The sequence below is a fragment of the Gambusia affinis genome, linkage group LG21 (assembly GCF_019740435.1).
Source record: "Gambusia affinis linkage group LG21, SWU_Gaff_1.0, whole genome shotgun sequence".
Lineage (NCBI taxonomy): Eukaryota > Metazoa > Chordata > Actinopteri > Cyprinodontiformes > Poeciliidae > Gambusia > Gambusia affinis.
The window spans coordinates 17112445-17137452 of NC_057888.1; the positions used below are offsets into that span (position 1 = coordinate 17112445).

At 39.5% G+C, this 25008-nt stretch overlaps 1 protein-coding gene across 4 annotated transcripts in view; it reads left to right on the top strand.

The window, feature by feature from the left end:
• Window positions 1-10553: 10553 nt before the first annotated feature.
• The window catches only part of col11a1a (collagen, type XI, alpha 1a), a 92272-nt gene continuing 77817 nt past the window's right edge, over window positions 10554-25008 (top strand). For 2 of the 4 annotated variants that reach the window (XM_044104595.1, XM_044104596.1), the window contains exons 1-4: window positions 10554-10764; window positions 17587-17751; window positions 17969-18182; window positions 21649-21811. In XM_044104595.1, coding sequence (XP_043960530.1) covers window positions 10650-10764; window positions 17587-17751; window positions 17969-18182; window positions 21649-21811 — 657 coding nt within the window. In that variant the 5' untranslated portion in view covers window positions 10554-10649. The remainder of the gene's footprint in view (window positions 10765-17586; window positions 17752-17968; window positions 18183-21648; window positions 21812-25008) is intronic. The other 2 variants (XM_044104597.1, XM_044104598.1) reach the window with 1 other exon arrangement.

The window sequence follows — 25008 nt, forward strand, 5'->3', positions numbered from 1 at the left end:
AGAAGAAAAGGACGCACACATGCACACACACGCACACACACACACATATATAGAATTAAAGGCTGAAACAAAGCCACATTTGTTTCAGCCTTTTCTTAAGATTTTGTCAAATGCAAATGGTGATTTTATTGGACAAATTAAACCACTGTTGTTGTATTTTCCTTTCAAGTAACATTGTAAAGTTTTAATATGACAAGTCATAATTTCCCTGTAATCAAACCCAGGATCACACTCTCTGGATAGAAGCTAATCCCTGAGAGCGAAGGAAGGTCAGGAATCTTGGGCTCAGGCAGAATGGGAAATGTTCCCTCGAAACCTGAAGACTGAGAAACGTCAACGCAGAAACAACCGTCATAAAATGTCACATAATTATATTTAATAGAGATCATGGTGTAGAAAAACTAAATAATAATAAAAAAGGACATTTTAAAGGAAGCACATTTGCTACAAATGAAACAGAACACAAGCTGTTACAAGACTCCCCATAAAAGAGACACATGTGATTATAATATCATATATCAGTAGGGAAAGGAAACGTTGGAGTTTTGAGATTTAAAACTGCATCAAAGAACATGAACACAGCTGTGTTTTCCATCCTACACTTATCAGTGCAAAGTAATTTTATATATCTGTATTTAGTAGAATAGATGACAGCAAACAACACATTGCTGAAATAACTTTTTATGGCCGTTATTAGCGATTATCAACATAAAAAGTAACTAATTTGTTATTAGTCTAATAATTTCTACATAGAGAATTGAATAAATATTACAAAGATGAGTTTCATTATCGTATCTTTTAAATCAATGGCTCATTAAGTTTTAAAAAGCTGGGTTTCTAAATTCGTGAAGCAACCAGATGTTGCAGTGCTAATGCTAGCTTGAATGTGTAAACTGGGAGAACAGGTTTAGATTCTGCCGTTGTTTTCATTCCTCAACAAGGCAACTGAACCTCAACTGAAGACATGTGGCAAGGGACGTCGGGGCCGGGAGTCGAATCCGTGACAAGGAGTAAGGCCTCCAAACGCTAACCCCCTGCGCCACCACAGCATGCCCCGCCGTTGTTGTATTTTTAAAGGAAACTCAACATAAATTATTTAAGTAGATTCACTTTAATCCTGCAACAGTTAGCCAAAGTAGCCAGCTAGGTAAGACGACAAGCTTCTATTTTAGATTGGCTGGACTTGAAAAACAAAAGCAAGAATGGCACACAAATTAGATAGCTACATTGGTCAGAAATGTTCTGAAAATAACTCAGCAATTTTTGAGCACTAAAAGTCGAAAATTTGCAATTAATCTGAAATATTCTTTACAAAAAACGTAAACATTTAAGAGCTCCAAATTTAAGAAATAGCAAGAAAGAAAAAAAAAAAAAACACAGGAATTTCAAGATTAATTTTATGTAATTTTCCAGGGGACCATGAGGTTTTTCATGGTTTTCCTTGAAGTTATTCAGCCATACAAGACTAATATCACTCTCTACTGGACACTTTCAGGATGGTAATGGACTTTTTTAGCCTTTCTTTGAGCAGGACAAAGCTTTGCTTGGTGGCAAACGTTTTATGCTCTGTCAGATAAAACAAAGTACCAGTAACCACTGGTTCTCGAAGCTGCAGTAGCACCAAACATCTAAACTTATATTTTCACTGTTTTCAGAGGAACCAAACTGTATACAAGGACCCACCAGTTCTATTTACGCTCAAGAGATCTCACATTCAAAATCCTCCAAATAGTTCTGCATCCTGTATTCTGCTGTGGCATATTTCGTCTCCCCACATCATCCCGATACGCCGGTGCAGCTAGACTGCCCTCTCTAAACTCTTAATTATGTCCTTATTGCAGGGGCACCACCCAGGGCCTGACTGGACCACATGGTGAAAGAAGGCACACAGCTGGATTACAGCCGGCAACCCCGACTTTTTCCCCCAGCCAAAATTATACTCCCTGGGAGAGATTTTCAGCCCTTTGAAGGTTATTTTTCCTTTTAATAGGACCTAAAGACAGCTGTGTGCTTGTAACAGTTTCTATTCTTTTGCTCGATAATGCCACAACTGCTCTCTCTGTGACAACAACCTGCGTACGACAACAGTACCGTACGTTTGATCTTGTGGGATGCTGAGATGACCACAAAGGTTTTGAGAATTGCCTCCGAGGAAGATGAATTTTTCGGGTTAATATTGTGTCTGAAAGAAGGCAGAGAAAACTCAACACGGCTTTGTTTTCAGGGACCGTATAATCTGCCATCCGAGAGTGGGATGGCACTGGTGAGAAAACAGAGCACATACGGAGACCATTCACAACTTTAATAGATTCCAGGCAAAGTCTCGCAGCTTGTCAAAAGACAGATGCTCAGACTCAGAGCTGAGGTCATCGTTTTCTGCACACGTGATGGTTCCGTGTATTCTGCTTGTTGATCAACAATTAGACACCATAAGTACTATTCCTTTTTGTTCATGCTCTAATGCTGGCAAAAATAAACTATCGTCGCAGATACAAAAGATTTTTGCAACAAGCGGATTCGGAGTTGGAGCCTCAAAAACTTGACTTTACGTCTTTGTTAAAGCTTAACATGTCAGTCTCATCCATCATCCATCATACAACTCTAAATCAGGGAAAGTTAGCACCTTGTAGAATCTGCAGTGGCAATGAATCTCCACGTTATCAGTGCTTTTCGGCAAAGCAAAAAATAAAATAGAAAAAATATATATAAATAAATAAATAAATGACACTAACTATATTTTCCCTTCCCAATTAAGCTGGGAATAAAGAACAAGTTCTATTGCAAACACATGGCTGCAAAAGAACAATGTGAGAGGAACTGTGTGTTTGCTTTCACAAATAGAAGTAAAATGAATTCGTACAACACCTGCAACACTTCACTGCTTCCTATCGTTACAAGATAAGCAAAGCCAATGCTGATGATCTACTTTTCTATTCACTGTATGTTCTTTTTTTCCCAATATAGCGTAAATGTACTGTGATCTGAAAATGTACAAATCTTCTCCACCAATGAATTCACAGCAGAACAACCCAGTTTCTTGCTCTCTGTGGGGTTTTTTTGTTGTTTTTTCTGTGAAATTGCATGCTAGATAAGTTGCTGCCTCATAAAGAGCAATGTCTGATACGTAAATGTTTGATACGTGTTTGATACGTAGGGCGTTTAAGCAACTTAGTTATTTGATTGTGCTATAAAATGGCCTCAAAAATATGTAATACTTTCCCTTTAATTTTGTGCTAAGTAGAAATAAGAATACTGCTTAATCCATTGTATCATTTGCTTTTAATAATTCAGGTGAAATTATTTTACACTCTTTTGTTTTTAAGAGGCCGGGTCCATTGGACCTCACAAGCTTTTTATGCACTTTTACGAGTTTTATTTGTGTGGTTTCAGGGACTAACTGTACAACCCCACCCACTTTTCCCTCTGCCCAATTGTTTGTGACATTTACCTGCTCCTTCTGGGTGTCACTCTAAGACTGTGGGAGAGCATGAGCAAATAAAGCATTAGCTTTCAGAACCGTGCAAGTCACCCAACTTTATTAGTTGCAGTGGACCACACTTGAAGCTCAGTTTTTGTTTTTTACTTTTTGTGAAAGTCTTAAGCTGAAAAGCACTGTGCAGGTGACACTCTCTTTTTGTTTCTGCTAACAAGTAGGGTTAATGTACAAGAATCCATTAATACACTTCTTTTACCCAAATATGATCCAATGGGGTCAGTTTTTTTTCCTCAGACTATAGACCTGATACATATATATGTATAAGGTTTGCCATATTTGCAAACTCAACCACTGCATTTAAAAACATTTTTCATTATTGGTGCCACCGTGAAGTTTATTAGATTCTCCTAAGCTGTGGATTTCTTCCGCTACTCCAGTTACCTGGGGATACTTGGAAGTTCGACAATTTACATGGACAGACGCGTCTCGGATGATGGTTTAAATCAGTCCTTTGTGAGATCAAAGCTTGGGTTGTTTTATAACCCAATTCTGCTTTTAACCTTCATTTGGACCCCGCAAGTTGTTGTTTTCTTTTTTTTCCCTCTGTGTTCAGTCCAGCGGGTTCACACTGACCCCGTTGCACTTTTACAAGTTTTTTTTATTTTTTATTTTTCGTATCCTGTGTGTGCGATTTTGTGACACTTCCTGTCACTTTCTTTGTCTTTTCCACCGGTTGTTCACACAACTCGTGTGATGCAGATAAAGTGTTTCTATTGCAGGTTTGCGGAATACAATAATTTCGACGCAGCCGGAAGACCACCTCATTCAAGTGCAAAAACCTTTTATTGAAAAGCGCGTTTCCATTAAGCAGATTTTTGTCAAATTAAGCAAAGATTTTTTTGAATTATTTTCATAATTCCTGTTTGCTCAATTCTGTGGTCAGTGGAAATGGTGAGGGTACAGTCCACAAAGACCGGTCAGTTTACTGACCTTGTGGGAGGAGACAGTCGCCTGAAAAGGAGTTCTATGAATGAGGCCGACAGCAGACCAGGAAATGTGAGAGAAAAATAGATTTTCGCTGCTGCCTACTGAGAAGAGTGAACCTCTGCTCTATATTGGTAACACATGTTCACCTAAGGCCCATGATAAGTTGCTTAAAACAACATTTTGAAAGAATTAGGATTTCATATTCTGTGCTACATGTTTTACTACAATGACCAAACCTCAAATCAACATTTATTTTATGTGAGAGAGAAAACCGTTTCTGAGCGTGTGCCGACAAAATGACCTCAAGCGTAAGTGCACTGAGTGCTCCAACAGCTCTGCTGTAGAAATTTTAATCTGTCATAATCAGTGGCTTCCTCCACATAAAAGGACCTGTTATACTCGCATGTTCAGACATAAATCCACCCAGAGGCTAATCGCTGGTTGAGGGCCACCCACCTCACATCATAGGAGGCTCTCTAGCTTTCTGTCCAGTCATGTTATTGATTTCTTTCCTCATTGACTCGGCTAATGTTGACCTAAATATTAAGTGACTCAAATAGCAGAATGAGGGTTAAGAAAGGCTAAACTCCAGCTCCTGAAGTTTGACTGGGAGGCGGGCAGTGAGGATTTTATGTACCAGTTTCCGAAGGCTTGCTAGAATACATCTCTTTTCCGTCAGGTTTAATTTTTTATTTTTTTGGACTGTTGAGTCTATTTCTATTGGACATTTCAACAACAAGGCATTTCAAAGTGCTTCACTTCATAAAGACATAATTCAGCAACAAATAAACAAGCAATGCACATTACATATTTTCAAATTCCCTCATCAAAATCATCTAGAAAATTTGCATCAAATATGTTGATCAATGTTCCACTTAGTAGTAATCAGCGGCTATTCTAAATAGGTAGGTGTTTTAGTCTTGATTTAGAGGAAATCAGTGTTTCGGCAGTTTTGTAGTTTTCTGAACGTGTGTTCCGGATTAGTGGAGCATAAAAGGTAAGGTCATTTTTATCTATATGGCACATTTTACACCAACAAGGCAATTGAAAGTGCTTTACATGAGTTGGAAGAAAATTCAACAAACCAAAGGAAAAGACAAACCCAATGTTTAAGAATAAGTAGTCTGTGATTTATAAACTATTAGGGGTTTCTCTGGATTTTTGCTCTGATGATGTTGATCTAAGGTAACGAGTAGTTTCTCTAGATAAGCTAATATGAATTTCTCTGGATTCTAAGTTTGTTGTAATTCCTGAATATATATAAACTAGATGCTCCTGTTGTAAGAAGAAGTACTCCATAATTTATCAGAAGCGGCTGAATGCTGCTTCTTCCTGTTTGGTTCTGGTTCTGGGAATGCAGATTAGACTAGAACCAGAAGACCTGAGCGGTCTGGAAGGTTGATCCAATGATAAGTCTTTCATGTATTCTGGTGCTGAGCCATTCAGTGATTTATAAGTTAACAGTATTTTAAAATCTATTCTCTGATCTATGTTTCATGTAAAAAAAGGAGGTAAATATTGCTCTAAACCATGCAAAGCCAATATGATACTTTGCTGCAATTTTGGAAATGTTCAAAAGGCCCTATTAACAAAATACTAATTGTATGGTTGATCATTTTTAATGTGACTTTTTCTTGTTTTATGACTAGAGAAATTACCTCTTCAAAATCCAGCTGAAGGGCCAAAGGGCTTTCATGCAAATCCTGACCCATGAGTCTAAATGACAGCGCTCTGCAGTTCATATGGCGCATAATTATAAAGCTATCTTTCATCCGAACATCCCAGAAGTCTTGAAGTGAAACTTTTAACTTTTATCAAAGTCAGCCATCGTTTTGAATGCCTCAAAGCAACAGTGTGCCCAGACAGGAGAACATTCCTCCCTTCTCAGATGTTATGCTAAAGCAGAGTGTTGAGAGTCTGGTTGCAATATTGCTGCTTTCTGATTCCTTCTGCTGAATGAAGCCGCTTCCTATTATAAACACCTGTAGTCCACACCAAGCTACCTTCACTGAATGGCAAGTGATTTTTACTCTGTTGAAAGCTTTTTTTTTCTCTTTTTTTTTTTTTTTTATACGGACTTATAGATGGCCTGATGAAAGTCTGTTGAAATCAGAGCTTTTGGCTACGTATTTACATGTATAATTTATGATAGCTTTTCAAAGAGGCCCATGGGAACTCTGGAGGAGATGCAGAAATGAACGTCTCAGGTGGGAGATTTCTCCACAGGACAACTATTAACTGTGAAGTACACCATTTTGATCTAAACTAAGTCATTATTTAAAAAAAAAAAAATCTATATTTTATCTTCTTATTATGCCACAAGTCATGAAAGAGGGAAACCTTTAAAGAAAAGTGCTCTGCTCTGATGAAACCAAAAATGTCATACCTGGTGGTGTCAGGATCAGGCTGGTTGTGGTATGTTTATTTTTTTCATTTTATTTTTTCTGCTGCAGCGTTAACAGCAAAGCTAGTCAAAGTTGCTGGTGACAGAGCTAGATTTTAGGACCACCCTAAACATAGAACCAGAGCTGCAACTTGAGAGTTCAGGTTCCATCAAGCAAATTTTGACACTTTTATCAACGTGTTTATGTCCAGAAAATGACTGTTGTAGTCAATGTTACCTTTAAATTTGGCCTCAATTCACATAAATATTTGTTTTTATGTCATATTACTGTACGCACATCATGCAACATGCTACCACACTAACCGAGAGACCACACAGTGATGTCTTGAACACAAACGTCGCTACAGGTATGGTAACAAAAAGCACAATATAAAAAGGTTTACCTTCTCTAAACTTCCCTACTAAAAAAAAAAAGAAAAGTGTGAAGATTATTCACTTTTTCTACATACAGTAGTGGCCAAAACGAATGTTGGTGAGAGGTTTGGTTGTATTAGAGGCAGGGGCTAGCTTGAGCGTACAGAAAGAGCCTTTTATGCTCTACTCATCAGTGTGTAAACGGTAACAAACAGGAGCCGAGTGTGCCCCTGAAAATGCTCAGGTTAAAAAAATGCTGTTTCAGGCAGAACTGATTACAGATATGAAATCCTATTTTCCTATTTCAATCAAAGCAGTAATAAAAAGAACACCCCGAATGCTCCATAGGTCTTCTGTATACTATAAAATGGAACATAACTAAGTATTTTCTTGTAGATGCATATGTGTTGCCTGGCATGCTGATCACTAAACACGTGTGTGGGCTGTGGTTTTACTTTTCAAAGAAGAAAAATACAATTGATGTAGGTTTAAGTGCACAAAAGCATTTAGGAAGTTGTTTCAACAGTGGTGAAGCAAACAATGCAAGGCAAGATACTCTATTTTATGTTGAATAACAATTTAGCTGAATTCTGTTTTAATCAATTTCCAAATAGACCAGTTTTATTACCGTCCAACTTTTCATCAGTCCTCCTAAGTTTGAAGTGCTTAATTCAGACATGTTTTTATATATATGGTATTTTTGTGTCTTTAATAAAGATGATGATGATGAGTGATTATTATTATTACATGTCAACTGCAGGTCTCCCAACACGTTGAAGAAACGCTCTGTACCATTAATTTGTAAAACTTCCTGAGGAAATACTTAAAATTACCTCTGGTTTATTTTTTCCAGTTCATCCAAAAAGACGAACTTTGACCTATTATGATCTTGACCTACAGTCTTCAATCTTCATACATGTAATTCCTAAAAAAACAAAAAGTCAAAAATCTAATACCTTACTTGATTTCTTTTTTTTTTTTTTTCTTTTTTTTTTTAGCAAGTTGGACGTTGACCACTCTTTCAAAGTCATTGACATACTCTTGACACCATTCTGAATATTTTGATTAGCTCAAACAAAAATATGTTGAAGTAGTGCTACTTTCACTTGAGTAACGCTTTTACGTACTCCACTAACCTCTGGTTGTGAGTGCCATAGAAGAATTCATGAATGAAAGCTGAATGCGTTCCACCCATTGTCTCAGTCTTTTTCCCCCCAATAGGATGTCAGTCCAGCAAGCTTCCAGTTGTGAGCCAAGCGTAGCATTCCTGAGGCTACCATCTGCTGGAGTCGGCCTGGCATCTTTCAGTCGCATCCAGTTTTGCCGACTATAACCCCTCAAACACTAAACAAAAATGTTTGATGCAAAATATCACTTATGAATTGGTGCATTAACACCGAAGTACAAAGCAGAAAATTTTGTTCTTCCTTGAATTTCTTGTAATTATTTTTCAAATCATTAAAGCATTAAAAGAATTTCTAGCAATTAGGCTTTGCTCTTGATGTCAGGACGCAGACTTTGCAAATGTGTTCCCCTGTTTTATGAGTTACAGACAGATGGGAAGTGGCATGAAACCCTTTCTGCTCAGGCATGGATCACACACAGCCCACAACCAGCATCTGATCCTGTTTGGCTGGGAAGGATGAGCTGGCCGAGGAACAGAGAGGCCGGTCAGCATCCATGTTGTTTTAAAAGGCTTTTAAGGAACCCCTGAGAAAAAAATGTATGCTATAGTGGTACAATAATTGATCTTAACCCATAACTCCAAAAGTACAATCTCAAATGTTGACATGGTGAATAAATATTAGACCGTTCAAGATCACATTTCTTGATTAGAGTTGCTGTATGTAACTATTCTAAAAATGTATCTGTTTTTAAACATTTGTTGAAACTGTCACTATGTTGTGACAAAAAAAATCTGTGAAAAAAATCAAGCTCCCTCTGCCTTCTCCACTGCTGTCCACGGCTCCCTTTCCTGATCCCTAAGCTGCAGCAAGAACATCCTGTTGTGCTAGCTGCAGCACAGACTGTGCAGCAGCTACCCTCCATGCTAAGGCTAGTTAGCATGGAAACCAATGACATTGGATAAACGGTGTTCCTGTAACAGTAAGTTGTCTGTCTGCCATTTGCACATTTAGCAGCAAGTACGTGAGTTTGATTGACAGCACTAAGCCCCTCCTTCTGGGTCTGATTGGTTGTTTTTGGTCGGGCGCAGTGCATTTTGTCAGACAGCAGTAGCAGCGCATGGATGAGGAGGAGGAAATTGATCTTTTTTACAGATGATCTGGCTCATAGCAAACTATCACGACATGGTGATAGTTTTAACAAACATGTTAAAACATATTCTTTATGAAAGTTGCACAGTGATCCTTTTGATTGAGTTGTTTGTCCAACATTTATTGATGTTTTTATACCTAAAAAGGGCAGGCATATTTATTGGCAAACATGAGTGAAACGCTTTAGTATAACCCCCCCATTGCCCTCAGGAAGTATCACTATTATTTAACTTGGAAACATGCTCACAGCATTACAGATCCTCTATCATGCTTAACAATGGCCGTGAAGTGCTTTTGTGCCCTTTTTTCAGTTTTTGTTTCATTCCAATTCCACCTGGAGGATTTTATGTTATTTTATTTTTGGCAAAAGATAAATAAATAAACAAATAAATACATCTGTTCAGCCAACTTGAGCAAACTACATTTTTTTCTGACCTTTCATACAGAAATGGAGGCTTGATGAAAAGTTTGTTTTAAGTTTCATCCATCCTGGAAGGAACTGATTCAAAAAAACAAATCTCATAGTGATAATTAGGTGGAAGTCATTATGAGTGATACGGATTTTTTGTAAGGTATACAGACTGATTTAACGAGTGGTTTCTGCAGTCCATAAACAATAATGTAGGGCAGAAATTGATAAATGCATCAGTGTGTGCCATATATGTTTAATGAAATCCTTCCAGCACTTTGTATGTTTTTTGTTTTGTTTTATGAACTTTGCCAATTTTTATAGCATTTGCACTCGGATAAGACTACTGGGGGCGCATTACGAGGCTAATGGGTGGACCCGGAGGAGAATTTCAAGCCCCATGATTTGTTAATCGGGGGCTGGTCGACTTGTCAGTCCCCCTGTAAACGTTGCACTGGTTTGCGGAGCTTGTCCAGCCCTCCCTGTCCTGGGGGACGCACGAAGTGGAGCGGCTGCACTTGGTGTGCGTTTTTTGTTAAAGCCTTGATACCTTCACTGTGAAGGCTGGGCGCCGGGAAAGAGGATCTGGCCCCTCTTTGTGGTGGAGAGAAGAGGCTCAACCCCCCCGCCTCCCCTCCTCTTCCCCCCCTACACACACACACACATACACACATATGGCTCCTCTGTAGGACAGTTTCCATTTTTCATTCGGGATCGTGGAAGGGACGTCAAAAAGGGACAAAAAGTCACCTGAAGTCGCGCTCACTTTGTGGGACCCCGAACATGGAGATGCAAAGGTGGTCCACAAGGTGGAAAACGAAACGCTGGCTTATGGATTCCACTAGAACTGCATTCATCACTTTAACACTGCTTCTGCAGGCTGCTTGTGTCAGAGCAGGTAAGGAACGACGAGAGGCGAAGTGTGATGAAGTGTGAGCGGGGCTGAGACGGAGCGCCGGCTCGATGAGGAAGGGGCTGAGGGGGGGGAGAGTCGGACTTTACCTGAGCGCGACAGCAACAGGTTTGCATCCTCGTAGAGCGAGTTTTATTGTGGACACCTGCGGAAAGTTTACACTGTAGCAACGTTGCTGTGCAGACAGCAGAGCGCTCGTCTGCCGGAGACGACAAGTGCGTTAAAGTGTTCTGACTCGGTGTCCAAAAACCAAAAAAACATCTCATATTTTCATTACATCTTGGATTTTGAAGAGGTAATCTCATTTTCATATATGAATGGAAGCATCTGCCCAGAGGATGAAACATTTCACTCTGTTAAATTGATCCTAAGCCGCTGGTATGCGCTTTGAAAGACCCAGGAGCAGAGCAGCTTTTTCTCTCTTTTTTTTCTTTTTTTTAAAGATTCACTTCATCTCAAAGACACCTCTTTGTTTAGAGTGGCGGTCCTCTGTGTGGATGTGGACGTGGTTAGCTAGGTGGATATTTGTTGGGCTCTTCAATTTGATGACACTTTACATATATTGTGAGGGACTGCTTGGATGCTGTACTTTATAGGGTCATGATATTTCGGGTGCAGTATGCATGAAAACTTTGCTTCTTAAAAATATATTTGGCCACTTGGGTGGATTTTGGTTGCCTTTTGGGGACACATCCCTTGTAGAGTGCTCAGTGCTCAAGATAGTAAGGAGAGCGGTGTGGTCGTCCGGATGTTGGGAAAGGAAGAGAAGCTTGATGAAAATGCGGGTGAACTGGAATCAGTTGGTGATATTTAACAGCATCCCTGGTTTCCTGATAATGTCCGCATGGAGTGGCAAGAATGTCACCCCATCCGTCGAGTTGCGGGGATATGAAATTGCAAGTCTAGACTCACTTTAAATTGACAGTAGCTCTATATAATGCTTCAGTGGGTGTAATGCCATGACCTGAAGAGGAGATGGGCCCGACTGGATGGGTGATTAATTGAAGGCTATGATGCAACCTGCAATTTTTGTTGGCCCACACGGCAGGCAGTCTGTTGGCACATGGCACTGGGATAACTCCAGTCTTCTGGGATGAGGTTTATTCTTTCTCTATGTCAGAGGGGTTACACGAGGTCAGGCAGATGAACCCTATCTCCATGCTGCCCTGGTCCACACTAAAGGCCCAGTCACTGGTGTCCGCCACCCTACCGCCACCTCCCCACCCCTCGTCTCTCTCCAACTTCTAGCTTTGCACCCTGATGCTTGGTAGGCTGCAGGACAAGGCTGGGTTGTGTGATTGGTGGGACCGCTTCCCCTCTAAGTACTGAGCGCTTATTTGATGATGGTCCTTGTTGCACTTCCCTATGATTTCAGAGCCTTCAAAGGGCAGGGCCTGTATGAAGAGCTAGCCCACAGTCATAATAGGCACTGTAGTCACATGGCTCAAGATTATTCAGACCTCACACATTGGACGATGGACAACTGAGGTTTAATTTGGCGGAACATATGACGCAACCATTGGTTAATTCATTGTACTTTTTAAGGATCTTGAAGGAAATTGCGACAATAACTCGACAAATGGAGTCGGTTTCACTTAACATCGAGTTAAATTAGGTGTAACATCTAATTTAGCTTGCTGCTAATGCATCCTGCTGGATGACGGCTGGAACTGCGCGCCGGATTTGCGAAGTCTCACCTTTCCTTTTAACTCCTCTCCTGGTCCTGCCTCTTCATATATACGTTTTTCAAGTATGTCGCTGCAGGGCTCATCTGTGTTCCTCTGTCTCAAGTCAGTCAGTCCCTTCAGAGGTGTTTATAGCAGCCAGAGCAGTTTCTGCAGGGCGCTCCAGCAGTGTACAGACACGTTTTCTCAGCCCCCGGGGCACAAGCTTAGATGTGCATTCCAACAAAAAGAAGAAAAAAAAAAAGTTGGCATTTTAAGGGGACTTTGCTTAATATGTTCAACTGGGAAGTTCAGAGCTTTGTCTACTGAAGCATCGATGGATTTATGGCGTTTGACCTACGGGTCGGAGACGATCTGTTTGTCCGCCAGAGAAAGTAAAAATAGATGTCTTGAGTCAGAATTTGAAACAGAAACCATCACCGTCTCCTTTATAGCCATGACAACTAAGGTTTTCGCTTTACCATATACACGAATGATGATTTTTTATTTTTTTTTATTTTTTATATTTATTAATTTCTTCCTACATGGAGGCATACATTAAGCATGAGTTGATGTGAGGAAAACCTAAGTAGGGGAGAGTGGAGAGAAGGAATGCTTTGAAAACTGGGTAGGTCTGAGTGAAATTTCCTTGGTATGACACTCAGCATAAAGCCGTCTTGTTTTAGCCAGCAGCGTGATGGAAGCCGAAGGAAGCCAGAGGAGAGGGGAAGAGGGCGGGGGCGGGGGGGGGTAGGGGATAATATATGAAGGGAGAGACATTCTGACGGAAGTAGGTGTTCGAGTCTCAGGGAGCTGCAGGTGAAAAGGTTTCACCTGTGTTTTTTTTTTCTTTCTTTTGCTTTTTGTTACTGATTTACCTTGCTGTAAAGGTGTAAAAACAACATTAACACTTCCTGTTTGTTTTGGTTTTGTCGAACTCTGATTTCTTTGGCTTCATCCTAGAGAAATGCTCTTGTGTTATCTCTAAGAAGATGGGGTTTTACCGTGAACACGGCGCGGGTGTTATCCAATGTCAAGTTGAAGGAAAGCTGCTCCTCCCATTGTTCCACACCTCCCAAGTCTGCATACGCTTTCACAGAAGAGACAGTCTAATATTTTAATCCTTCCTACTGTGTAATCTAGAGAGTTTTCCTTCAGCTATGTGGCCTGTTTGCTTGTCCCTAAGGGCAAACGCACCGACTCATCAGGTGCAGCCTTTCAAAGCCTGCACACACTCATTTGGGCCACCTTAATGGATTGGCCTGTGTTTGTGTTTTCTCAACACCTCTGTGTGAGGGTCGCAGGCTGGACAAGCTGCAGCTTCTGGACTGTTTGCATCTGTGCACAAACTCAGAGTGAGGTTGCCATTTTTCTAAGAAACACGCTGGTTCTAGGCCTGTCACGATGTCAAACCTTCCCGGACAATAAATTGTCTCAGAAGTTATCGCGATAAATGATAGTATTGTTGTTTTGAGACCTTTTTCAGGGAATATAATGGCAATGGCATAGAAATAAAGGAACACTCTCTTGAAGATCAATAAACCTTAAATTCTAAAGAATATCTAACAATGGAAGTGGACAACATTTTAAATATCCAAAGTAAATAAACAAAGCAACAAATAAAATGAATTGTGAACTCTCTGTAGGCAAAATGGTTCTTCAAAAAAGGGGGCTAGTTGAGCCCAAAGTACCAGACTGTAGACTTTTGTCGCAAAGTTTTTGGTAGAAAGAGAAAAATGATTAATTATGCAAATTATTGAGCTCGTTTTGATTTGTCATGCAATTAATTGATTTATTGCTTATTGCGACAGACCTAACTGATTCATCCTGAAGTTGTTATTGGCGCTGTTAATATTTCAGCATTCAAACAGACTGGAAGTAATGTTGCTTTAACTTAAATGCATGTTCTGATTACTTGCTGTAATCTGCCTACATGGAGGTTAACTCAACGTGGATAAATGTCGATGATTCTCATTTTTACTAGCTGAGAGGAAAAGGCTTAAGAGACTACAGTCATGTCAGCCTTTGACAGAAGCCTAATGCTTATTGGCTTGCAGGTTTTTGCATGGTGCATGACGTATTGGCTGAAGCAGGTCTGTTCTTGTTGCATGCACTATTGGCAGGCAGTTATGAGATGAACGCAGACGATGAAACATACAGTGCTGTAATGTGTTTGGCCTTTTCTATTTTCTATTTTTGCTTTTTTTTGTCACAATTAAATATATAAGATCATCAAACAATTTTTTGTACGTAAGGAGATCCAGAGCAAGTTCAAAAAGTAGTTTTATTTCTATAAATAGGGCCAACTTGGTCTGGATACTCCACTATGTCAAAAACTAGTTACCCTTTGAGATTAGCAATGATTAGCATCACTCTATGCAACAACTGCTTATGAAAATATATTAATTTTTTTAGAATTCAGTTAAAATGGAGGGATTTCAACCCTGAACTTGCTGTTTAAAGTCATGCCAGATCAGTCCAGTGAGGTTGAAGTCTGGACTTTGACTAGGACTCTGCAAAAATTCGCTTCTTGTTGTGACCCAGAGGTGTACCGACATACATGTGTTCGTCTACCGGAACCGAATGCGCTTGAGCTGAAGTTCACAAGCTGATGACTGGATTTTTTGCTCAAGAGCAGAAATATTGGTTCCCTCAATTATCAGCAAATCATCCATGTTCGGAAGTAGCCAAAGAAACCCAGATCATTACACTACCACCACCAACTTTGAATGTCGGCATAATAATTTTTTTTTTTATTATTAATGTGTGTGTTATACCTGGTGTAACAGAATGCACACATTCCAAAGAGTTCCACTTTGTTTTTCCTCCAGCACACAGAATATTTATTCAAAAACATCAAGATGTCTTTTAATAAATGTGAAACAGACCTTTTGTTGTTGGTGGCAGTGTTGGCCTTGGATCTCTCCAACGGATTCCCAGTTTCTTAATATTGAATAATAAAAATAGATTTTCTCTGAAGCAGGGGAGGCCTGCAGAACTTTAGGTCTTACTATGAGTTCTTTTGTGACCTCCTGAATGAGTTTTTGATGGCTTTGCCACTAATGGGAAGGTTCATTACTGTTCAGTGTTCTCTCTAATTGTTTACAATGGCATGTAAACCTTTTCAGTCATCTGACAGATGTCATTTGGTTTTTTTCTTACAGTTTTCAGAATTGCTTTGAATTGAGGCATGATGTTTTTGCTTGTTGACGGACATATTTGTTCTGAGTGGTTTGTACTGCTCTGGTGAAGGCATACGATTGGTTCAACTAATTGTCCTTAGCTGTAGGGGGAAAAAATGGAGGTAATTACAGTTATTGCATGAACTAACAGAAAGGGGGATTACTTTTTTTGTTTTGTTTTGCTTGTGCATAGGGCCAGGTAGGTTTGGATGCGTTTTTAATAAATAACCCTAATCACGTTTAAAACACTGCATTGTAAAAAGAATTTTATTTATTCATCTTTTTCTGATATTAAAATTTGTTTGACATTCTGAAACGTTCTGGTGAGAAAACAATGGAAGTAGGCAGAAACTTTGTTAGCTTTTAAAGATGGAGGCCATGTTGGTTATAGCAGCTGGAGGAGAAGAGTTGCTAATGCTAATGTAGAAAAGAAACACTGACTTTTTCTTTGCTGTTGCTCATTTGTTTTATTTATTAATTTTTTACATAATGTTTTATTCTTTTTTTCCTGTCAAGCCTTTTTGTTTTGCTTCAGAGTGGGTTGTTGACCAAAGCTAGCTAGCATTAGCATGTGTCCACTATTTTGAACTTAAACAGCTGATATTAGCTTAAGCAGTCAACAAACGTTTGCTAGTGTGAATTAAAGTGATTGAAACCATCCACTGACACGCATTACAATTATTATCAGCATCATTCTACCTTTTTGTGATGTTTTACTTCAAGTCTGATCAGGTTGTTGTATAGTTCCAGATCATGGAAGTGAAACCTGCAGTAAGTATTGTTTCAGTTTGTTTGGCTCAGCTGTTTCCCAGACAGTAATGGGCCTCGTCACACCGAGTCAGTGCTTTAGCTTGTCTTCAAGCTAGCGGGTTGTACTGAGAGGTTATTCTGACAGGAAGAAGAATGATGACGCTTCCCAGGGGATTTTGTGGGAACTCACAGAGGCTTCTTTATGTGAGGTGCGCCAGACAGACGAGGCTTATCAAAGTAAACCTATCCAGGTGTGGCACACTTGGATAGGTGTATCCAGGTGTATCACAGCTCCAACTCTTTTGCTACTTTGTTCATTATGGTGCTTGGTATGCTCAGTTATTTCCAGTCTGGGGAGCCTGTAAAACCAGGTCCCTGCAGCACTTCTTAGCACAGCTGTTTAGATATGCATGAGTGATTTGCCTTAACACTTTATCAGGATGCTATTCAAATTTTCACTTGGCAATATAATGTTATTATTAATAGTCTTCATGCCATTTAAAGTTGGTTTTCTAGTAAAGAAATAAAAATGGTCAATTCACTCTTTTCTCTATTGTCCACTTTTGACATTTGGGTTGATTGTATCCGGCCTTTTTGTTCTATGAACTGTGTCAGGTACCAACCACAAGGTCATATTCTGTCACAATGCATATTAGTCGTCTTGGTCTCAACAATGATTAGAACAACAGTCAACAGAAATTGAACTGAATCTAAACTATTCAGAAAAGGAAAACATCTATTTTATTTGAAAACTTTCATAGCTGTTGATCTCCATAATTGACCAAAAATACTAATTTACCAAGAAATGTAAACTGCAATGGTTATCTACATGTGTGGTTTGTTTTCAGGTACAAAGTGACAAAAAAAGTAACGCAGAGTCTCAGAATCGGCGTATGAATCGTTACAGGGACAAACTGATCCATAACTGGCTCAAACAAAAACATATTACCTCCACTATAAAAAAAAAAATAAAAAAAACTCTTCATATTCCGACCTAAAAAATGCTCACTCATGCTAACCAAAGTGTTTTCTACACCTTTCCTCCACCGTTGTTTGAACCTGTAGGGTTGGTATGTTGTAAATGTTGTACGTTGTCTCTTGTGGCAAAAAATAAGAACTTGAAGTGAAAATGTTTCATTTTATTTATACAGTCTAATGAAATCATAAATCTTGAGTTCAACAAACTGATGTTCCATTTCCTTTTTGAACAGGAGAGCCAGTGGATGTCTTAAAAGCGTTAGGATTTCAAAATTACCCCGATGGAGTGACAAAAGTAACGGGATTTTGTGCAAACCGAAGAGCATCGAAGTCAGACTCTGCCTACAGAATCGCCAGGCAGATCCAGATCAACGCTCCCACCTCACAGTTATTCCCTGGTAAGATGAACCACTTTGTTTCTAGTTCATTTTGCATATGTTGGTGTGCAGTCTGATGAACGCATAGTTACTCACTGTTGACTGTTTAGTAGAAATCCGACCACAAGGTACAAAACTTTCATATAAATCATCATAAAACTTGAACTACCTTAGTTGGTTGCAGTTACCCAACATGCTCCTGTAAAAACTTCACCTGCCTGTTCCGTTTTTCATCCAGGTGGCGTTTTCCCGGAGGATTTCTCCATCCTGACCACCGTGCGCCCCGAGTCTGGCCTCCAGTCCTTCTTGCTGTCCATTTACAATGAGCAAGGAGTTCAGCAGCTAGGTGTAGAGGTGGGACGCTCACCTGCTTTCCTGTATGAGGATCAAACTGGCAAGCCAGTCCCGGAGGACTACCCCCTGTTCACCTCTCTCAACCTTTCTAATGGAAAGTAAGTAATTTTTTTTATTTTATTTGATTAAAGCTTGTTTACGCTCAGAAAGATAGGTCTTGTCTTACGAATGACGGTCATACAGAGAAACTTGCATAACAGGAACTCGAGCCAACTGAGGGGGTCTGAGATTTTGCACAGGAAACAATGCAAGAAATAACATTTATATTTCAATGCTGTTTTTACGGCTGCTTCAGAATGACCACGGCTCCAGATGTTTTACAGATGTTCTTGCAGTTATTTCTTCCTTTGATGCATTACTCATTTGATCATAGATGTGTTTTCATGTTACATCTCACAATCATTGCAGATGTAATCATTGCCCGATCATTGCCGTATTTTTGGTTAAACTAAGACTTAACTTTTTTATTTATTCAGTTTTTTTCCAAATTGTGAAGTGTGTTTCAATTAATCTCTCATAAGACAAGTTCAAACATTGCAGTGCTTGTGCTCCAAGGTGGTACTAATGCTCAACAATTCATCAGCAATGCCCTTTTTGTTTTTACAAACTGTTCAGTTTACAATTAAGCACCATCAGTTTGATCAGTATAGCTATTTTTAAAGTTAATCCAATACACTACAGCCAAAAAGCTGTGTTAGCATTGTTAGCGAGCAAAAGTTAGCATTTTTCATTGCCTTGTTTTGCTCTGAAAATGGTCCCACATAAACAATTGGGAGTGTTGAGGTTTTTTTTAGTGCTATAGGAGCTAGCTAGCCTGATGAGAAATCTTCAGAAATTGACATCGTTGACACAACAGGGAAACTCAAGAATTGCTTCTACCTTATTTCAAAATAAGGAGGGACTTCTCAAATAAAGAAGTCTACAAGAACTGGCATATCTGTAGTTCTTGTAGTGCTCTACATGAAAACGAGTCACATTCTGGCAAAATCTGTAAAGTGCTTACAATGACAAAAATCCATATTTATTTGTATTAAATTTAACATAGTGTTTGTACTTTTTTTTTTTTTTTTACGCTTCTATTAAGTCTTGATTTAAAGCAGGACGCCAATCCAGTTGCAGCACAGGTTGTCATGACTGGAATATCCGTCTCGTCAGGGTTCTGTGGGCACAAAACAAGTCAGAAACAAGAAGACGTTGGATTACTGAGCCTCAGCAGGGCTGTTTTGGGCAAACTGACCTCATCCATGAACTCCCTGCCTCTGTTATTTTAGAGCTGGGGAAGCAAGGAGGGGATAGAAGAAGCTCTACCTTTCCTTTCTGCCCCCTTGGATTACCTTACCCAAACCAGAAACAGTTCTTCTAACCCTTGGGAGAAAACCTGATTATCCACTCCCAGCTGAGTTGTCACTCAGATATTTGAAGCTGAAAAAGGCCCACGTACAGGTGCAGGATGAAATGGACCTTTTGGGAGTTGTAAAACTACAAATAGAACTATTAGCCTATCCTGTCTTTTTTGTTTGTTTGTTTTTCAAATCTGTGTTCATGCCTATTGCTATTATAACCTGAAGTTTCAAAATGTTATTTAAAAGCCTTGGAAATGTTGTTCTTTTCAGCTAGTTTTTTAGTAAATTATATACCGTTTATGAATTTCTGTCTATGAAATCATCTCCTCAGGAGAAGATTTCACCAATTCTTGTTTTGGAGGCAGTCCAAGACTAAATCCTCAGTGACTCAGACTGTGTATTGTCTGCAGTTCCTTTGGAGTTTTGTGTGCATCTCTTTTATGTGAACCGTTAGCTTCAATCTTCAGGTCCAACTTACCTGGATTTACACTAAAATTAAGAGTTACCAACTGCAGGTAAAATTTTATCTGCTTGCCTTTTAATAGAACACCCCTTTAAGAAATCCTGAACAATTCCTTTAAGTCAGCATTTGTTTGCCGGCTGTGTAGGTGACAAGTAATCCTTTGTGCAGCAGTGTTGAGCTTACAGCGCATTGCACGTTTATTTCTCCCTAAGCTCCATCGCCTGCCCTGGAATGTGTCTGTATGGTCTAGCTATGTTAAACTTACTGAATGAATGAATGAATGACTATCAGATCAGAAATGCTACTTTTTGGAATCTAAGCCTTTTTAGGTTCTCATCCTAAACCGTGGCATGGCAAAGGTCTCATCCTCGACCTTAGAAGAGTTTTTTTGACTGCACCTCCTGTTCTGTCAGGAAAAAGGCCTTCCTGGATCTTGACACACACTTTCCACAATGTTCACCACGTCTGTCATGCCAAGTAACCCAGAAGGAGGATTAAGTTTGGAGTTTAATGAGTGTAATCCTGTGCTAAACGGGGCAAAAGTGTGGGGCCAAGAATGTGGTCCGCTATTCCCTGGAATGCAAATAGCTCCTGAACGTGGTGACAAATGGTGGAAAGGCAGCGGAGGTGTCGGACTCGCATGCGACCCTAGGCAACCATTTGGGCTCATCAATAATTTCTACTCTGGTGCTTGAGGATTCTTGAGCCACAATATTCATTGTATGTAAAGTGTAATTATTCATTCAATACGTTTCGATGCCAGCCCCTGCTGGGAAGTTGGAACCGAGCCCACCAGTCAGAGATCTGGTGGAGGCCTACAGTCTGGACAGACTGCCAGTCTATCACACAGCCAACATGCCTGGCTTTAGACTAGGGGAGGAAGTGCTAGAGTGCCTTAAAAGTTTATATAGAACTTGGCTCCTGCCAAGATTTAAAGCTGCACTACGTAACTTTTACGAAAAAATGTTTTATTTCTTTACATATTTGTTAAAACTCTCATGTTGTGATAGTAAGTTATGAGACAGATAATCCATGAAAGAAATCAAGCTTTCCTCCGTGTGCTGCTATTGCTGTCTGAAGAAGTACACTGCTCCCAGTCAAAAACAACCAATCAGAGCCAATGGCAATGCGAACGGCAGGGAAATCACTCGCAATTGAAGGAAAACCGTTTATCCGCTGTCATCTGTGGCTATGCTAACTAGAACTAGTTTGGTCTAGTTTACTAGACCAAACTATTTATTCTTTAGGTCTAGTTAAAGAATAACTAGACCTAAGAATCACAATTAAACTAGAGTAACAAAGAATAACTAGACACAAGACATAAACATAATAAGCTAGAATCATTAAGAAAGGACTGAACCAGAGTGGAACAGAAACACTGCTGATCTAATCAAAGAAAAGGAACCAAGGAAGACAGAAATTAACAGAACCTCAAACCAACTCAAACCCAAGATTGTGACACTCCACTAGTCTTACGGTCTGACTCACTGTCTTGACTTGATTTCCGTTCAACTTTTTGTTCACAAAAATTGGTCAGACATTTTCTTTTTTGGGGTTTTGCTCTTGGATCCTTTGTCAACCACACTTTGTAAACACACTGCGGCGACCCCAAGCGTTTAATCAATGACTTTCAGATTGGTTTAGAAGATTTAGAAGGGCTCTCTAAATGCATTATTATCCTTATTACCACAGTGTTTTATGGAGCTGGACTTTACCTTTTCTGTTTGAGTGACTTCTGCTTCTCCCGACTTTGACCAGGTGGCGCCGTGTGGCCATCAGTGTTGAGAAGAAGACGGTCACCATCATTGTGGATTGTACAAGGAAGATCACCAAGCCTCTGCTCAGGAGTGACCAAGGCTCCATCAGCACCAACGGCATTACGGTGTTTGGCACCAGGATCCTGGATGAGGATGTTTTCCAGGTAAAGCTCTCAGAGGCGGACTGTCTCAAAGCGGTTCTAGTGAGTTCCTTCGACTTTTAGCAAATCTGCTGAGATAATATATTCTCTACCTGATTTAGGTTTATCTTTTCCTGTCGTTGTGGGTGAGATATCATACCAATAGATCTTGGAAGCCTGCCTGGCTATACAACAACAAGTTTGCTACGAGAAACTAGCACTAAAGCCCCTGAATCTTTTCAATTTGTTCTTGCAACCTGGTATAAAAATACAAAACAGTAACAAGTTGCCAAATAAGACTTGTGTTGTTTATTTATATTCTGTCAAAACTTTTTTCAATTTGAGAAAATCAAAAAAAAGGGTTCAAGGTTTCCCCCAGGAAACTTGCTTAGCAGTGATTCATCCAGCAGCCCGTCATGTTTTTGAGTGACAAAATGTTTAAAGTTGACAGGAAATTTGAAAATATCCCTTGATAATTATGTGCGATTGAAAGATTGATACCAATCACCAACTATAAAGTTTTCAAAAAGGCAAGCATTTTAAATATACTTAAATTAGTGAGCAATGCTTTGCCGTTGGGGGCACAAGTACAGCCTGGTGACCCCCCACAGGCTTATAATTCACTAGGGGGAAAGCCTGTGGTGATTTCATTGCTTTTTTTTTTTTTTTTTTTTTTTACCCAGTTGCTAAAGTGGGCACACTGTTTAAATTTTCTCATTTAGCACAAAAGGTTTGTTTTACTGACTTTTAAGGATTATCTAAAATACTTTGCATGCCGAAAATGAACTGGGTATATACGTTTCTTTGACATTAAAAAAACAGATCTGTCAAGAACCATCGCTGCTCTTTTTAGGGATTGAGTCCTGCTTGGAAAGTTCAGTAATTACAGGAAGTACAGGCTCTGTAAAACAGTTTGTGATTAGAACAACTTTTCTATTTTTCATGAAAAAAGTATTGTAGTTCAGAAATACTGTTAAAATCTGTATCCTGTGTTAATCGCAATGTTTTGCTTTTTCTAAATTGTTTCTAACAATGTTGTCATATTTGCACACCAAATGTATCATCTGAGACACTTTCGCATATTGACAAAACACTGGCTCTCATTTAAAGTAATAAAGTGTTTCTATTAAAAACAAAAGAACAGAGAACAGACAGAGTTGACGTTTTCTGAGGATCTTGAAGACAGAAAGTTATTCCATAATTAAACACGAAAGGCTCTTTTGCTTCAATTTAAAGATCACGTAACCACGCAACACTGGATCAATGGATTTTGATGTAGGTTACGTTTCACACATTTGTCTAACTTGTTTCAGATGGAAAATAATCTGTGAGGATTGTGCATGTCTTAATGCAGCTAGAATTAATTTGGTCACCCACCTGTCAGGAGACGCACATACTGATAGACTATTGTTGGTTCTCTCAGCTATTGCTTCTGACTTTTCTTTGCCGGACACAAATGTAAAGGTATGATTTGTTGATTTTTATGGGTGTTGTGTCTTACGAAGTACTTAATGCTCCTGTTTTTGCATCCAGAGCCACACTGAGGTTGTTTAGAAAGTGCTGTAGCTGCGTTGCTGTTAGATGTTTGATGTAGAGGAAGGGCAATAGATCAGCTACATCACCTTGAATTAGGCTACAACAAAAGAAAGTCAGTGAATCCTTTTTTTTTTTATAAAGATTATGTAAATTTTGAGGGATTTTTAGTGACATAATTGTATACAGAGTAAAGTTTTTTGATGTGTTAGTTAATTTATTTTTAAGATTTAATCCGAATGCAACTTGACCTTACGGAGTTGAGCTTCCAGTCCTACTAAATTTAGTAAATATTCCAAATATTGGAGGTTTTGGATTGTAGTTTACCGTATTTGATCACATTGCTTGTTTTTAATAGTTAGTTTGGAATCAGCCCATTTCCCCCCTCGCCCTCCTCCATCTCTGATTGGTGACCATCAGGTTCGGCTCTGCAAAATCAGACCAATTTTTCTGTTCGTTTAATGCATCACAATTTTAAAAAAACTCCAACCATTTTCAGTCCGTAAAGCCATCAAATGAAAGTGTGTGCAAGAAAGCTATTAAAAATGAAGTAAAGGATCATGACATATAGACATAATTGGTACCACCGATGCCTTGTAGCAAGAAGGTTGTGGGTTCGAATCCCAGCCTGGGATGCATACATTGGTTCTAATTTAGCTTCTTAACACAGCTGACATCACTGTTAGGCTAGTTGGTCTCTATAAATTGTCTTGGTGTGCGTAGGCGTGTGTGTGTGTGTATACACGATTGTTTGCCCCATGTGTGTCTGTGTTGCCCTGTGATGGACTGGCAACCTCTCACCCAATGACCCATATGGATGATGAATGGATGGACATGCGCTCTAACACTTAGATCTGTGGCACTTTCATTTTTCATTTTTAATGCCTTGTTGTTTATACCCATGAGTGTGTTAGGTCAGTAGAACGGTAAAAACTTTGAAGCTGAAAGTGTAACCAATGCTTTCTTTTATTTTCTTTGTCTCCGACTTTCTGTTTCTGCTCTTCTTGGTGATCCACAAAACCCCTTTGTAGTCGTGCATATTTTGGGGCATTTTAAAGAGAAGCTATGCTGAGACATGACGTCAAATTCATCCATCCATCCATCCATTTTCTGTACAGCCTTCGTCCCTAACGGGGTCGGGAGGGTTGCTGGTGTCTATCTCCAGCTGCGTACCGGGCGAGAGGCGGGGTTCACCTTGGACAGGTCGCCAGTCTGTCGCAGGGCAACACACAAACATACAAGACAAACAACCATGCACACACACACAACCATTCACACACACACTCACACCTAGGGAGAATTTAGAGAGACCAATTAACCTGACAGACATGTTTTTGGACTGTGGGAGGAAGCCGGAGAACCCGGAGAGAATCCACCATGCACAGGGAAAACATGCAAACTCCATGCAGAAAGACCCTGGACCGGGAATCGAACCCAGGACCTTCTTGCTGCAAGGCAACAGCTCTACCAACTGCGCCACTGTGCAGCCCCTGATGTCAAATTATTCAATAATTTAATTATGCAGAAAAACCACATCTCTTCTGTGTGATAACTGAACTGATTGACTAGATATTGCAAGCTGCACTTTTTTAGGAGATGACATTTCTCCTTTTGTTTTTAACCATTTGTCAATTCTTAATTTAATCATTTTGACTAAATGTGTAATATTTAAAAGCGCAACAACGTCA